This window comes from Pleuronectes platessa, chromosome 11, assembly GCF_947347685.1.
Source record: "Pleuronectes platessa chromosome 11, fPlePla1.1, whole genome shotgun sequence".
Classification (NCBI taxonomy): Eukaryota; Metazoa; Chordata; class Actinopteri; order Pleuronectiformes; family Pleuronectidae; genus Pleuronectes; species Pleuronectes platessa.
This window is the reverse complement of record NC_070636.1, coordinates 6136648-6152457: the sequence shown is the minus strand read 5'-3', so window position 1 is coordinate 6152457 and position 15810 is coordinate 6136648. Positions and strand designations below refer to the sequence as shown.

The following is a 15810-nucleotide window of genomic DNA, read 5'->3' as shown; positions in this document are numbered from 1 at the left end:
CTCCGCTGAAGCTCAGGGTACAGCTGGAGCACTTTTCTCTCCCTCCACCCTCCTTCTCTCCCCCTATTCCTTCTCTTTCACTTCCTCCCTTGCTTCCCTCTATGGTTCTATCATGTCGTTTATTTTTTTCCCCGTTTCAGCCTCTTCATAACTTCACGATTTGCCTGCTGTCGTTCTTTTTTCTCCCATTTTTTTTTAATGAAATTAAACTCCATCGTTTCACTCGAGGGCCGGTTTATTATCTCGAATCTGCTCCACATGTCGGTCACGCTGCTGCTCGATTAGATTCACTTAGATTTGATGAAGTCTTATTGATCACATGATGCTGTTGTAGCTGCAAGTGGTGATGGGATACATCACAGAAGAGTGGTGCTTATAAAGGAGTCATGCAAATGGTTCCTCCTGCACAGCTGCATAGATCAAACATTAGTTTTTTTTATATTGTGAGTTCAGACGACAGCTGGAGCTCGAGGCTTTAACTTCTTCAGCCTCTGTCGTATCCCTGAGAACATCTCAGAAAATGCCCCTGAAGAAATGTCTTTAAATTTGGACTCAAGGATGAAGTGTTTGTTTGTCAAACATCAACGGTCAAGGTCAGAGTATGACTACATTTCACATAGACTTCTAATAGCATTGCATGATTTAGTGATGACATTGTCTATAAGCAAGGTCAGAGGTCAACTGCACTGAGACACCATAATGTTCTGCCGCCACTCGGGAACAGAAGGGGAGACTGTGACTGAATTTCCTGCAGCAGTGACTGATTGGTTAACGGCGAATATTCTTATCCTCTGATCTGATTGGGTGGGAGGAAGAGTGTGATGGTTAATGAGCGGGTCGTGGTCGGGAGGAAGTTGACGAAATAAACGAGTTTGATCTAAAACAGAAGAAGTTAGCTGGACCGAGATACCTTTGGATATTTCTCTCCTTATCGCATATGCACACAATCTCCACAATATCTTTATTTCAGTGCTTTGTCTGATCACTCAGCCATTGGACACACACACACACAAACACACACTCTCTCATACAAATGCAAACACACAAACTGTGGAAATCATTGGAGTTGGGGAGTGGGGGGGAAAGTCCCTGCTAATCTTGGACTTCCAGTCTTGCCTTGTTTCTTTCTTTCCAATGAGATTCACACAGATTCCCTCTCCTCTCCTCTCCTCTTCCTCTCCTCTCCTCTCTTCTTCCTCTCCTCTCCTCTTCCTCTCCTCTCTTCTTCCGCTCCTCTCCTCTTCCTCTCCTATCTCCCTACACCCGCACACACACACTTTCTCTGCTCTTTGTGGAGGACACAAACTCGGTGCTGTTCAGACTGTGACTCACTGACCAGGAATGCCCCACATTAACATGTGGAGAGATAGGCGGAGGAAAAGGAGGGGCGGACAGGAGAGGAGAGGAGAAGAGGGGGAGCAGAGGATCACATCTGGGTACAAATGTAGCGAGGTCGGTGCAGATTGGGAAAAATGAGTAAAATGACTAAAGGTCGTTTAACGGGTCAAGGTTTGAGAATCTGTTTCGTCCTGAGGAGTCGAGGGAGTGAGCGAAGGAGAAGGGAGCAAGGGAGGGAGAGCAGGAAATGATTATGAGACTGGGTCTGTTTACACACAGACAGCTGTTGCACTTCATTGCTCTCTCTCTCTCTCTCTCTTTTCTCACTCCCTCTCCTTTTAGACATGTCGAGTTGATTAGGGAATGGCTACAATGAGTCATCAGTGTCTGGATTGTGTATATTCACAAAGTGCACGTGCATGCTCGCACATGTATGTCAAGAAAGTCTTTGCCCGTGTGCACATGCACGAGAGGGTACGTGTGGATGAAGGGAAAACACGAGAAGTGAAGTATGCCGCTCCGTGCATTGTGTGTCGCATGGATACCGATTCCACAACAGTTCTATCTACAAGTCCAAGAATAGCATCGTGTGATAATACGGGGAAATACCTAGTGTGTGTATGTGTGTGTGTTCAGCGTTGTTAGGATTTGCTTTTGCATTATTGTGTGTTTCTCCCAATTTGTTGAATGTCGTTTGTGCTGAGGTGACCGTGATTTCTGTAAACTATTCAAATGTCAGTTTGTTCCACAAGGCAAGTGTGTGTGTGTGTTTGTGTGCGTGTGGGTCAGCATGACATGTTAAGAGTTTAAACACATACGCTCAGGTGTTAATCTGGGTCACTCTGCTGTTTTTAAATGTTTGTCTTGGTCCCTGTGAGCCATGTACATCTGTGTCCATTTGTGTGTGTGTGTGTTGTGTTAAGATCCTGAGAACAAAGCGTGGCTGGGCCCGCTGTCCCTCCAGACGTTACGTTGCTCTCCTCTGGAGAGAACCCAGCAGCAGAAGTAGGTCGGCTGACGGCAGGCCTCCTCTGGGCGGGTGGGGAGGGCGAAGCAGAGGGCGGTCTGGGTGGAGGTGCACGGGGCTGACACCCGGGCTACACACTGAACACTAAACAGATCAGGGCTTGTAGGCTTAAGGGCCGTTTACACAGTGGCCGGATAAGATGTACTCGATAACATCATATCCTAAGAAATGTAACCCTTGATGGAGGACTTGGTAGAAAAGCCGTTATATAATATTTAGTGCAATCCATTTTCAACAAACTGGATGTCACTGAAGATCTTGGTCAAAGAATTATTATTATGTCTCAACTTCTTCTCGTGAACTGGGTTTATCTTCATGTGGAGTTGAATCGTTGTGAAAATCTCAGAATAGGCGAGGAGCGTTTGATTTATTCAAGCTTGGCCGTTTTTCACTGCCCTGCTGCGACTGAGTTTGAAGCCCTGGTGCCGTCCTGGCCACTTCTCCCCTTGTCTCCCAAACTTGGGCTCATAGGGACCATACTGGATAAAGTAATGTCAAAATAAATAACTTGACATGTGCAGAGAACCCCCCCCCTGCTGCGTTGTGCATGTGTGAAAAGCAAACTGTGGGTAAACTCTGTATCCAACTCTCCGGAGTTTACCCCGAGTGAACCCCCTCTGGTTGGTTGAGTCTTCAGTGGAGGTCGCCCCACTGCTCCTCTCCTCCTCCAGACCTCCAGCTTTCCTCCTCCCTTTTTAAACCGGAGCCAACAGGAGGCTCTTTCAGCTCCCTCCCGCCTCCTACAGCGGTTCATCTGTTCTGACCTCTCACTTTCTTCTGAGTAAGAAAGTTCCACACAGACCGTGCAGGGAATCCCCCGGCAGCCCACCTCCCACGGTGATCAGCCATGTTTGCCACCCTCTGTCTTTTCGAATCAGTACCGACCTCCTGCCATCAGACCCCCTTCGGCTTGGATGGGTTACTTTAGCACGAGTAGCGGTGTAAACCCTTTCTCCACCGTGGATGTAAATGTCCTATTATTTTAAAGTTTGAGCCAGTGGGCTTGTTAAATATGACGCTTGCTTTACGAGCTCTATACTGTCGTTTGTTCTTAACACACTGAAGTCAGATGCTGATGAAGTCATCGCGGTGCTGAAAGTTTCATCAGCTGCCGTAACTTTCTCCTTGTTCTCTTACGAAACTGTTCTGCAGCTTTGAGCTCGGAGGCGGAAAAAGCTGAGTGGCACGCTCGTCCTGAGAGATGTGCTTACACACACACACACACACACACACACACACACACACACACACACACACACACACACACACACACGTACAGTAGGACCCAATGTTCAAGCATAGCAACTCTCTATGCTGTGATTTACATTCCAGCAGCCAGCTCAAATTACAGACTGTAGCCTGGAACACGCAGTCGGGATCAGACGCGTGTGTTTCTTGATGCACATGTGTATGTTGGTGTTGGATATATACATCCTCGCCCTCATCACATCAGCTGTGTGTGTGTCTGTGTGTGCCTGCACGCATGCTGTAGTTTCAGCGTCACTCTGCAGACTGTCAGTGCCGTGACCGAGGGCAAGGCAGCGCAGGAAGTCATGACTTCCTCCTCCATCACTGGACCTCACCCTGCCCACGGCAAATATGTCCGCTGGACTTGACTCACTGGAGATGGACCAGAGAGCTCTTGTGTGTTTTGTGTGTGTGTGTGTGTGTGTGTGTGTGTGTGTGTGTGTGTGTGTGTGTGTGTGTGTGTGTGTGTGTGTGTGTGTGTGTGTGTGTGTGTGTGTGTGTGTGTGTGTGTGTGTGTGTGTGTGTGTGTGTGTGTGTGTGTAGCATCACATGTTTCACACCAATCTAGGAAGTGTATAAGTACACTGGTCTATTTTAAACACGTCTCCCACATTTCCTGCTCCAGAAGAATCTTCTCCCCCCCCGCATCTCTCTTTTTTTTAACTACATTTCCCATCATGCTCCACGTTCACATGCTGTGCCTCTCTTTATATTTCCTCAGTTTCATTTTTTCCCCTCCCACAGCTACTAATGGCTGTATCAGATGGCAAAACGATCTTTGGAGATTTGTTTCAGTTTTTAGGTATGACAATAGGCCATGCCGTCTCCACTCTCTGTGTGTGTGTGTGTGTCTGTGTGTGTCTGTGTGTGTCTGTGTGTGTGTGTTGGCCGGGCAGTAGAGGAAGCTGTCGTGGGAGTGCCTTGCTCCTGGAGCTCCGGGGACAGATAACATTACCCTGCTGATGCTTACATAACTTCCAGGCAGCGCCACGTCATGCCTGACCCAGACACACGTACATGCACAGATGCGTGCACACACACACAAGCACACACACACACGTGCATGAAATACAAATACTCATCTAGATCAGACAGCAGCCTCCACGGGGCTCCGAAAGGATATGCATAGATTTGTGTGTTTCTGTCGGTCTCTCTCTCTCTCTCTCTCTCTCTCTCTCTCGCTCTCTCTCTCTCTCCCCCTCTGTGTGTGTGTGTGTGCGCGCTTTACTTTTACAATTTTTATTTAAGTCTATGTATTTACTAATAATTTTTGGGAAATCCATCTGAGTGTAGTTCTTTTGTATGTAGGTCAGCTCGCAAACAGACTTTGGTCTAACTCCAACACCACACGCACACACACGCACACACACACACACACGAACGCACGCACACTTTCCCCAAGAGGTTCAGTGTTTCCTTTCAATGTGGCGACCACATGTGCAGTCCTGAAACGAGGGGAAAGGGAAAAAAGTTTTGAACTTCTTCTCCAGAAAGAAGAACACTGCTTCAGCCTGAGAGACCGAAACCCAAACTGATACACACTCAGTTCTCTCTCCTCATTAGCATATCGATTGATAGATTTGTGATGGGTGACTGCGTGTTCATGGCGTGTTCATGGCGTGTTCATGCCGTGCACAGAGGAAGGGGCGCTATTACGGATGCAAGTAATTGTGCGTGTGTGAGTGAGGCCTGGACTCTCTGTGTTTGTGTGTGTTTTTGGGGGGCCCAGTTGCAGCTGCCTTTGACAGCTGCATGATGGGAAACATCTGATGAAACGTTGCATCATCTCCTCTGTCTGTGTGAATGTATGTTCAGGACAGCTGGACTGTCGCTGCAGCTCAGCTTAGACCCTTTTTCTGCTCGTCTGAAAGTCCGTGTGCGTGGTAAAGTGTCCGACAGGATGTTTACCGTGGACATGTGTGTATACTTCTTGTGTAAATCTTTAGCAACACAACTTAAACTTACAGAGGCGAGAAATAAATAGCTTGTGCATCTGCATGTGTGTCATATAAGCGCAGGGGCCCTACTCTCTTTTTCTCGGTTAGTCAGCTTGGTAAAATAGCTACCTGACATTAACTCCTCTGACTAAATACATTTGTTTATTGTGTATAGTGTATGCATCCTGCACTCTTCTTCAAATGGGAATTTTTTTTTTTTTGGTTTTGTTTTATTGTCATGTTCACCGTGTGACTTTCTTTCTCTCTGCTCTCGCCGCAGTTTGTCAGTGTTGTGCTTCGTCTTTGTCCACAACACAAAACACAGTTTGTCATCATTCCTGTGGTCTTCTCGGTTTGCTTTAGCAGTGGCTAAACTATGTGCACACCCTACTGACCCCAGAGTGATTTGCACATATGACCGGGGGTGGGGGGGTAAGATTTATTTATGTGACTCTTGCAGTAGGATTTGTTTGCTCGCAGATGTAGTTTTGTGAGATTAATAATAACTATTATTCAAAGGCACTGGAACCTTTAATGAATTTAATGATGCCTGCAGCAGTTTAACATTACTTTACTAGTCTTCTACATTGATGACTGAGCAGAAGACTCTACCTGTCTCAACACAGCGTTTAACATGTTGATGGTGTTGTGGCTTTTCCTTTTAAAAGCCCCACGCTGCAGGGCTCCTCCTGTTGGCTCACAGTCGAGAGTCTGAATCCCAACCGTCTCAGGCTCATTTAATTTTCACTTTTCACAAACAAAAGAACATTTCAACACATGCAGTCTTTTCACATCAACTCAAATAGCTTTATACACTGTAAAGGCAACAAAAAACAAGATTGTTATTCACTTATAAAGTAAAGTTCATCATTATATACTCGCTGCATGTAAAATAATTAAATTAATTTGATCCTACGACTTAATTTGTTTTTAATCATGATTTTGCAAGACATCATTAATTTTCCAAAATTGCTAAAACCTTGTCATTGTGACACAACACAGCTGAAAAATTCATGATAATATTGAATAATTATAATGTTATCAACCAAGCACAACTTCTTATGATGTTCTTAATATTAATGCAAGGCAGTGTCCACAACTATACAAGTGTATCTGTGTACGTGGGAGTATAGTGGAAACAAAGTTCTTCTCCAGATCCTCCTGGAAACCCACAGGGGGCAAGATTACACACAGACAACCCCTTCAGTGATTCAGGTAATTCAGTGATGTCACCACACATGCAGGATATGAACTCATAATTGATCTCTGACAGTCAGAAGCGGAAGAAGCAACAGATGGAAGATGAGAAGGAGGTGTGTGTGTGTGTGTGTGTGTGTGTTTGCGCGTATGTGTTTGTGTGTTATTATCTGTGTGGGTGTGTGTGCAGTTGGTGAGCAGTGTTGTCTAGGCTTCCAGGAGGATTAGCCAGAGGAAGTCCTGACTCTATTTGAGGTGCTTAAAGGGCAAAAGCGGGAGGAAAGACGGAGAGTGACGTTACCACAATGTGGATCAAGGAGCACATTGACTTAATGTGCACGTGCAAACACACACACACAAACACACACACACACACGTAGACACACAGGGAAACACACAAGGACACAATTACAACCACTCAAATCCACAACTGCTTGATTATCCAGAGTCTTTCTAAATGGCAGTCAGTCTTATGTTATAAGACTTATAGCAGTGTGTGTGAGTGTGTGTGTCTATGAGTGTGAAGGTTTATAGGACAAAGACTGTCTTGTATTTTGGGGAGGGTTTGGGGGGCATTTGGGCCTGTTGGGTCCAGTCCTGGGGGCCAGGGATGGGGAAGTGTGTGTGTGTGTGTGTGTGTGTGTGTGTGTGTGTGTGTGTGTGTGTGTGTGTGTGTGTGTGTGTGTGTGTGTGTGTGTGTGTGTGTGTGTGTGTGTGTGTGTGTGTGTGTGTGTGTGTGTCGCGCTGAGTGAAGAGCAGAGACTGTCTAAACACACGTCTGTTTGCTGAGAGAGAGAGAGAGACGGAGAGTTTACTGAGATACAGAGCGTGTGTGTGTGTTTGAGACGGTGTGTGAGCAAGAGGAAAAGTGGCTATGAGCAGTGATGGAAAGAGGTTTAGAGGAGTAGTGTGTGTGTGTGTGTTCTCCACATGCTATGACCTTCTACTCAATGAGGACTTTCATATCCCTCCTCGCTCGTCAGCATGGTGGGGAGCAGGACTGAAAGACTTCTGTCTCTCCATACCTGTGACACACACAAACACACACACACCCACACAGTGGACTTTGCTCAGGTTGTGTTTATTTGTGCATAATTGTACGTATTTACTGTACGCTTACCTATTTGTTTTTGGCCGGTGAGAGGTCAGGAAAGAGGGGATGATTCAGGGAGGCTGGCAGAGAGGGGGAGAGTAACTAAGAGGCGAATAGGGAAAGGATGAAGCAAGCAAGGAAGGGAGGGATGAAGTGAGTAATTGAAATGAAAGGTGCGGGAGTGAGTAATAGGTGAAGGGAGTGAGAGAGAGGGGGGGAAGCTCTTGCGGGAGGGATGGAGGGATAGAGGATAAGGTGGAAAGAAAGGCAAAGGATGGCGAGAACACGAGGAGGCTGAGACGAGATGAAAGGGTGAAAATAGTAAAATGATCTGTTCCCTTTAAAATACAGAAATAACAAACACTTTCTCACTCGTAGCCGGTAAATGAGAAAACGTTGTGTAAATGAGGTGAAATGAGCCTTTAAAGAAGGAGCCTGTTTGACTGGCGTCTGTACGGACAGAAAATATTAGTGTGTCTTGCATATGTTTTCATAGGTAGCGAGGGCCTCTGTTTGTGTGTGTGTGTGTGTGAGTTTGTGTGTGTGTGTGTGTGTGTGTTCGCTGTATGATTTATTCTGAGGCCAGGTCTGCCTCCAGCTGTCCCACCGGGCTCCCAATGACTTTACCAGCCGCAGACCTCCATCACGGAGAGAGTGCGGGGAGAGATATGGATTGTGGAAAAGTCAACATTATTATCAAGCTGCAAATTCAATCAGATTTTCTTGCTTCTCGTCGGGATGGAGAGATTTTTTTTTCTTCCTTCCAGCGATTAGTCATTTGCCATCGTTGACACAAGAAGATGCAACTTTTCGTTAACATTTAGATTCACGTGTTTTTGCTTTTTGAGCCCATGCATGTGGGTTGGAAGGAGTTTGAGATGGTTGCTGTCTTAAGTGTGTGTTAATTAGTTAGTTAGTTAGGTAGTTAGTTAGCAGGATTACAAGAGAACACACTGAACCAATTTCCATGAAACTCTGTGGAAAGTTGAGGTTTGGGTCAGGGAAGAACTTAATAAATGAGGATCTGGATCAGGGGGCAGGAGTCAGGAATTGTTTTCAACTTTGTTACCTCGATTTCTCTGAGAACAATCATGAATCTTGATGTTCAGACAACTCATATTTAGAATGTGGACATTTTGGTGCAGTTCCAAATAAAAAATCAGGGTCTGGTTAATTTCAATGTGGTTTCATGAGGAGACCGTTGGGCCTTGATGGAGCTATGAGCTCTACCCCTCAAGTTTATTTATGATTTAACCTTTATTTAACCCAGAAGTCCCTTGAGATTAATATCTCATGCTTTTGAGGGAGACCTGGCCCAGAAAGAACAACATTTCAATATTTAATCAGAAGCTACATACATGCACCAGTGCTCTCATGAATGAAATGGGACAAAACAAGATCAGATAACATTTCCATATATGTATATAATATCAAAGTGAAGTAATTTCCTGGACCTAAACTTTAGTCTTATACAAACTGAAGACATCTGTGTGGCCCTCCCTGTGCCACTACTGTGTGGTCGTGTTTGTGTCCCTCAATGTTGATTGACAAATGTAAATGAGAATTTCCTTCATTGTGAGCCGCCTGCTTAAATAAATAACCCCCCCACCCCCTCTCTCTCTCTTCTCTAGGTCCTGCTGAGGTTCCCATGATGTCCCCAAATGGGTCGATCCCTCCCATCCACGTCCCCCCAGGATACATCTCACAGGTTAGTGTGTGTGTGTACGTGCATGTGTGTGTGTGTGTGTGTTTTTCCTGAGTTGCAGACATTTCCCTTGTTTATCTCGTGTTTGTGTCAAGTGGGAGTGTCAGGCAGAAGAAGAGACTGCTTTTAATTAGCTCGTGGTTTGTGTTTTGCTAAAAAACACTTTCTTAAGCTCGGGATCATGTGATCTAGTGTTGACTTGTGTACTCACATTGTTTATCAGTATTAAAGGTGTAAGAAGTTGTCAAAGATCTATTCAAGCTTTACTCATTGTGCATGGGGGCTAGTTGAGCACTTATTTACAGCCAATAAAATGGCTGCTTTGAAGGGATAAGGTAAATCCAGCTGCCAGATGGCTCATGGACTTCCAGCTCTTATACTTGTACTCTACGGTGTTTGTTTTTGCTGAACAACCAGCAGAAGTGGGTCAAGTGCTCATCATAAAGCATTAAAATGATGGACGTCATCCGTCCTCTTCCTGCAGACTGCAAGACAGAGAAATATCCAAGGCAGCCTCCTCCCGAACCGGAGCGCCGAGCAGGAATGTGCTGAATGTCGAGGACGCTTTTGTTTCTGCCACTTTCTCACGTGCTTGTGTCTGATTGTTCTCGAGCAGATGCCGTCGCAGAGATATCAACACGAGAACTCTTTTTTCCACTTAATATCTGTGTTTTTGGGAAGATTGTGACATCATTAACTGGTTTAAGGGAAAGTCCGACATGTTGGTGGTATGGTTGGTGTTTAAGGTTAGTGGGTGAACACAGGTCTATGGACTGTCCTCACCAGTGTAGTGTTCCGAGCACATACGTGGTCTGCATGTGGTGGGATTGTGGTCCTGTGCCAGTGGAAGTCAGGTCATTGGCTCACCGTGGGTGTGTGTTTGTGTTTGCTTGTGTGAGTGTGTGTGTGTGTGTGTGTCAGTGGGGATCGGGCCAAGTGTGAGCGGGAAACACTGTCATTCTTACATAAACAAGCCTGATAGGAGAGACAGGCACGGGGTGGGTAGGTTTTTATGGGGGTGGAAGAGAGAAGGGATGGATGGATAGAGAGAGACAGAGAGAGAGAACTGTGGTTGTGGACGCTCGTGTGTTGACAGATGGATTTTGCACATGTTCTTGTGTCCTTGGTGGTCTGCGCTGATGCTTGCGTTGCGATGGTGGGTGTGCGGGGGCACATGTGCACGCATGTTTGTGTCCCGCCCACTTCTGTGTTGTTTGCGATGAGTGTGCGTCTGCCTGTCGGTAAATGTCGTGTGGGTTCGCAGGTCGGCTCCACATGTACTCACGCAGGGACTTTGCCCTTGTTTTCCTGTAAACTTGTTGTTTTTCTCCTCTGCAGCGTAGGAGGGGATGAGGGGCCAATAGGGGGCCTCCTCTTCCTCCTCCTCCTCCTCTTCCTCTTCCTCCTCCTCTTCATTTTCTCCCCCTCTCTTTTCTCACTTGGATTAGTTCTGTAACCCTCTTCCTCCCCTCCTGACCCTCTGTCATACTCTTGCTTCATGCTCTCTGTCTCTTGTATTCTGGCACTGAGTGTGTGGGGGGTTTTAGGGTTGTGTTGTGTTGTGTGTCGTGGTGTGTGTCTGTGTGCGTTTTGTTGTTGTTGGGGACCAGCAGATGACTTCCCCTCTCAGCGGGGAGTGTGTGTTTGCTCTCTGCTTGGAATGCAGGCCTGTGAAAATGTCTGAATAGTTGTAGCTTTTTGTGTGTGGGTCTGTGTGTGTCTGTCTCTATGGGAGTGTGTGAGAGTTTGTGTGTGTTCCAGGCCAGGAATGTGAAAGTGAATACATGTTAATTTGACACAGTTCTTTGAAACTTGTTGTTATTGAAACCTGTCGACCATCTGATGACAACATTGCAGAACTTGCTCTCATATAAAGCTATAAAGGACAAAGTGCTCTCATGTGTTGAATACATTGCGTGATTTAATTTATGTATTATTTTCCCACCATTTGATAGAGAGGACACTTATTTTCAACAAAGTACAGGCTGTAAATTACACTTTGGAGAATTTTTATTACACTAGAATATTTGAATCTTGAAAATAGCCTGAAAAATAGTTGTAAAGATGATTTTAAAGGAATAGTAGAAAGAGTTTGATATTTGGTTATTGTTATTTTTCACCAGCAAAAGAAAAGTTAAACTTATGTTCTTTAAGACAATTGGGGGAATTTTATGTATTTGAAACCATCAGTCCTTATCTAAAGGAGCGGATCCTCTTTATTATGTGATTTATATAAATTAAGAATCTTATCCATCATTACTTTTTCTCCCTGTCGCCCACCTGCCTCTTTCTCTCCTGTCTCCTGCAGGTGCTGGAGGACTCCTCGGGGGTGCGCCGGGTGGTGGTGACGCCCCAGTCTCCTGAGTGCTACCCGCCCTCCTACTCTCCAGCCCTCTCCCCCACACACCACCTGCCCCCCTACCTGACCCACCCCCACTTCATCCCCAACTCTCACTCTTTCTACCCCCCTGTCAGCCCGGGAGAGCTGTCCCCCCACCAGTACTACCAGCACCACCTTCCCCCCATGTACGGCGACCCAGGTACTGATGCGCTGACCCGTTTATATGGCTATAACCCTGGAATCCGTTTTTTTTTGTGGAGTTATTAATCCAATTTAAAAAATATGCTATGCATTGATTTTGTTTTAAATAAATCCTCTCTCTTCCTCTTCTTCTCCTCTCTTCTCCTCCTCCTCCTCCTCCTTCACTTCCTCCTCTCCTGCAGAAATCATCCCAGTTTATGGGATGTCTAACTACATAGGCAGAGAGGAGTACAGTAAGCCACAGCCCAAAAAGATAAGGGAACAGAGACAACTGGAGCGACAGAACCGACTCAACTCTCCTCCCTCCACTCTGTACAAGGGCTGCCTGGGGCCAGCACACAACGGATACAGGTGACCACTAATCAACTGGTTGACTTTTTGATTTCATATTGTTATCAGTGTTTATGTTAGTTGATATGTGTGAACATTTTTATTTTATTAAACTAGCGATGCAGAAAAACATTTGTCGGAAATTATTTAATTTCATTCCATCACAAAATATTTGTGGTTTTACGATGATTTATATCATTTCATTTTTTGTGGATGTTTACAATGAACAATAAAGTGTTTGCAACATTTTTTCCCAGTTCCTATTGGGACACAGAATTTCACACTTTTTCATGCGGGGAGAAAAAACATTTAATTAACTTTGTGGTGATTTCATTTGTGATGCAGCAACAAATCCCACGCCCCATTGCTCGGGTCGGTGGGGTCAGGGGGGGGCGTCGGCAGTCCAGGAGGGAAGAAGCCGGAGAGACGACTCCGCAGCAGTCCACGCAACGGTGAACCAGAGACACACGCACAAGGTGGGACACACACAAACACACACAGTTAGAGGAAAAAAGACTCACTAAGCACTTTTGATCATAATAACTGTCAATGAACAGCACTGGTTCACAAAGTCAGAGCGCCATGCAGCCTTTGGCGATTTCTATGTTTTTGTTTTCAAACTTTCGCTCTAACACAAACTTCAGTGTGGATCCTCTCTGTTTTCCAAACAGTGCGTGTGTCTCAACACACCACACAACCGGCTCATGTCTCTTTGTGAAAGAATAACTTCTATCCTCTCTGACCTCGCGCTCTTTGTCTCTGTGTGACCGGCTTTATCCTCCTCAGCGAGATGAAGGGATCCAGTGGGGAAGAGTGCGGGGGGGGGGGGGAGAGGGGACTGAAGGTGGGGAAAGGGGGTGAGAGCGGGGGGGTTGTCTGGGTAACCACATAGCTGAACCCGTCCCTGAGCGCTATCGTTTTACCCTCACTACAATACCGGCCTTGTTGGGGAAGGCTGAGCTACAGGGGGGGAGGTTGGCTGAGAGAGTGGGGGGGAGGTGAAGGGGAGACGGGGGGGGGGGGGGGGGTCGCATACCTGCAGAGTCCTGCTGGAGATGAAGGAAACCTTTGAGCTCCGAGATTCAGATGCCGCAGCTCGGCCTTATCACACATGCGCATGAAAAAAAGTGCACACGTGCAAAGACATCAGGCTGCACACACACACACACACACACACACACACACACACACACACACTTCCTTGTGGTACTTTCCCCCTTTTAATGACATGTCTTTTGACACATGTCAGACGTATGTGCGCATTATTAAAAAGAGCAGACCGTCTCATTCATGCTCTGGCACACACGGCACACATGGCCGTCTGCAGGAGGCGATGACAGGGCGGACGTATAAATTCATCCTCTCCATCGCCGTAACTGTCGGGGTCTTTTCTTTCTTTTTGTTTCAAATTTACTCTCCTCGTAAAACATCGGTCGAGTTTCTCGCAGCGTGGCGTCACATCAGAGGAGCATTTGATCTCGGCCAGGTGTGGGGGTTATCTGCGTGACCCGGATCTATGAGATCTCAGCGGAACTATCATTCCCACTTATAAGGAAAGTTTACGGTACCAGCTTGTTATCTAATTTGACTGTAATTTTACTTCTTCTTTATATTGTATACTCGTATAAATCGTATATCTTTTGAGATATCCGTCTTTGAGATTTTCTGCCTCCACGTCAGAAGCTCGGCAGTGACTGGACCTTTTGTTTCTGCTGCACACAGATGAGACATTCACAGCTGTTCCCAGAATAAATATCTCCTGGTCAATCTGGACAATGCACACGACGCACTTTCAAAAGTTTTTAGAGTAGAAAGTAGATCCTTGGATAAATTGTTTCTTTAAAGCTGAGACTAGATGTTTGTTTATTTAGCAGGATAACGCAAAAAAAACCTACTGGATGGAATTTTGTGGAAATGTGCGATAGGGGTCAGGGAAGAGGGCGTTACAGTTTGGTGCAGATTTGGATCAGGAGGCAGATCCAGGAATGTTTTTTGATTTCTTTAACGTTACAATTTCTTTTAACATTTGCGTTGATTTCTCAAAACAGAGCAAAATAAGGTTCAGGGAACTGATATGTGTGAATGGGTCAACTGTCGTGTAGCTTGATTGAATTTAATGGGACTGCTGGGCCTTGGTGGAGATATGTTGCTCTACTGGATTGATCAGATTAACTAACAGTGTTGATAATTGATATTTCACTCAGTATAAGTACTTTAGTGGATCATTGTTTTTTCAGTCTCTTTGCCTTTTGGACTAAAGAAGCAGTTTGGAGACTTTATCAACGACAAAACTTACCAATTAATCAAAAGACAAAGACCTCTGTTCACTGCAAGGGCTGCTGGGTATTGAGATTAGTTTCAAAGACATGTTGCATGATTGTATTATTCACTGGGGTTGAAGCAGACTTAGATAAACCAGCAAATAAAACCAACATTTTAGTTTTATTTGAGTTAAGTAAGGAACCATATTTTGTTTTGCGTAAATTGATACTTTAAAAATATCTCCTTGATTATATTGGTGTAATTGTTGTCATCACACAAAACTGTATTTAAACCTACAAACATATACTCATAAACATACGTTAGCAAATGCAAACCTGTACATACAGAGGAGGCAGTGTTTGACTGCAGAACTTCTTACACTACTCACACACACACACACACACAGACACACACACTCATGCACATACCAGACTGCCACAAACACAACAGAGAAGCGTCTTAGAGGAGTGCCAAGGGAGGCAAAGAAAAGCACATGAAGCTTATGAGCCTCACAGCTTCATGTGCCTCGAACAACGATAACACACTGTAACGACATTTTCAAATGTGCATTTTACATATTCTGAGATTGACAACATCACACTGCGAGTTGGATCTTTGCAGTTAGTTGGAAAGCCTGCCCTTGGTGGACGGGCGCAGTGCAGGACCCTTCCTCTCGCTCCTGACTCATGAGTGAGGGTTTAGAATCGCTTTGATTCATGTATGATGGAACAGTCGCCGTACAACCGGGCCTGGTGAGGTTGGAGTGTATGTTCGCTATAAACTTTTCCACACGCTTCACCTCCACCCACACGGACCCTAACCTGCTACAACACATGACGGGAACATGTCAGCATGTTGTCAGTTGTCTGTTCTGGTCTACGAGGGTCGCAGTACTAGGGTGGAGATCAGGCTGAGTCAGCTACATGTACCACACACACACACAAGGAACACACACACACACACACACGGAAACACACATGCACAAACACCCCGTGACTGGGCTTCCTGTAAAACAATCAGAGCATGAGGGTCCAGAGGAATGGCGGGAGGCAGGGGTTCAAACAGAGAGAGCAGAGGAATGCAGGATTTGAAGGACAGACGAGAGAGAGAGAGACAGAGAGAGAGAGAGAG

The 15810-nt window shown here is 45.6% G+C and overlaps 1 protein-coding gene across 2 annotated transcripts in view; it reads left to right on the top strand.

Annotated features, from left to right (window-relative positions):
• fndc3ba (fibronectin type III domain containing 3Ba) overlaps nucleotides 1–15810 on the top strand; it is a 92715-nt gene that overhangs the window by 35393 nt on the left and 41512 nt on the right. The window contains exons 4-7 of one of the 2 annotated variants that reach the window (XM_053433762.1): nucleotides 9472–9548; nucleotides 11854–12085; nucleotides 12270–12438; nucleotides 12763–12893. In XM_053433762.1, coding sequence (XP_053289737.1) covers nucleotides 9472–9548; nucleotides 11854–12085; nucleotides 12270–12438; nucleotides 12763–12893 — 609 coding nt within the window. Of the gene's footprint in view, nucleotides 1–9471; nucleotides 9549–9571; nucleotides 10702–11853; nucleotides 12086–12269; nucleotides 12439–12762; nucleotides 12894–15810 lie in introns of those variants that run through there. The other variant, XM_053433763.1, reaches the window with a different exon arrangement.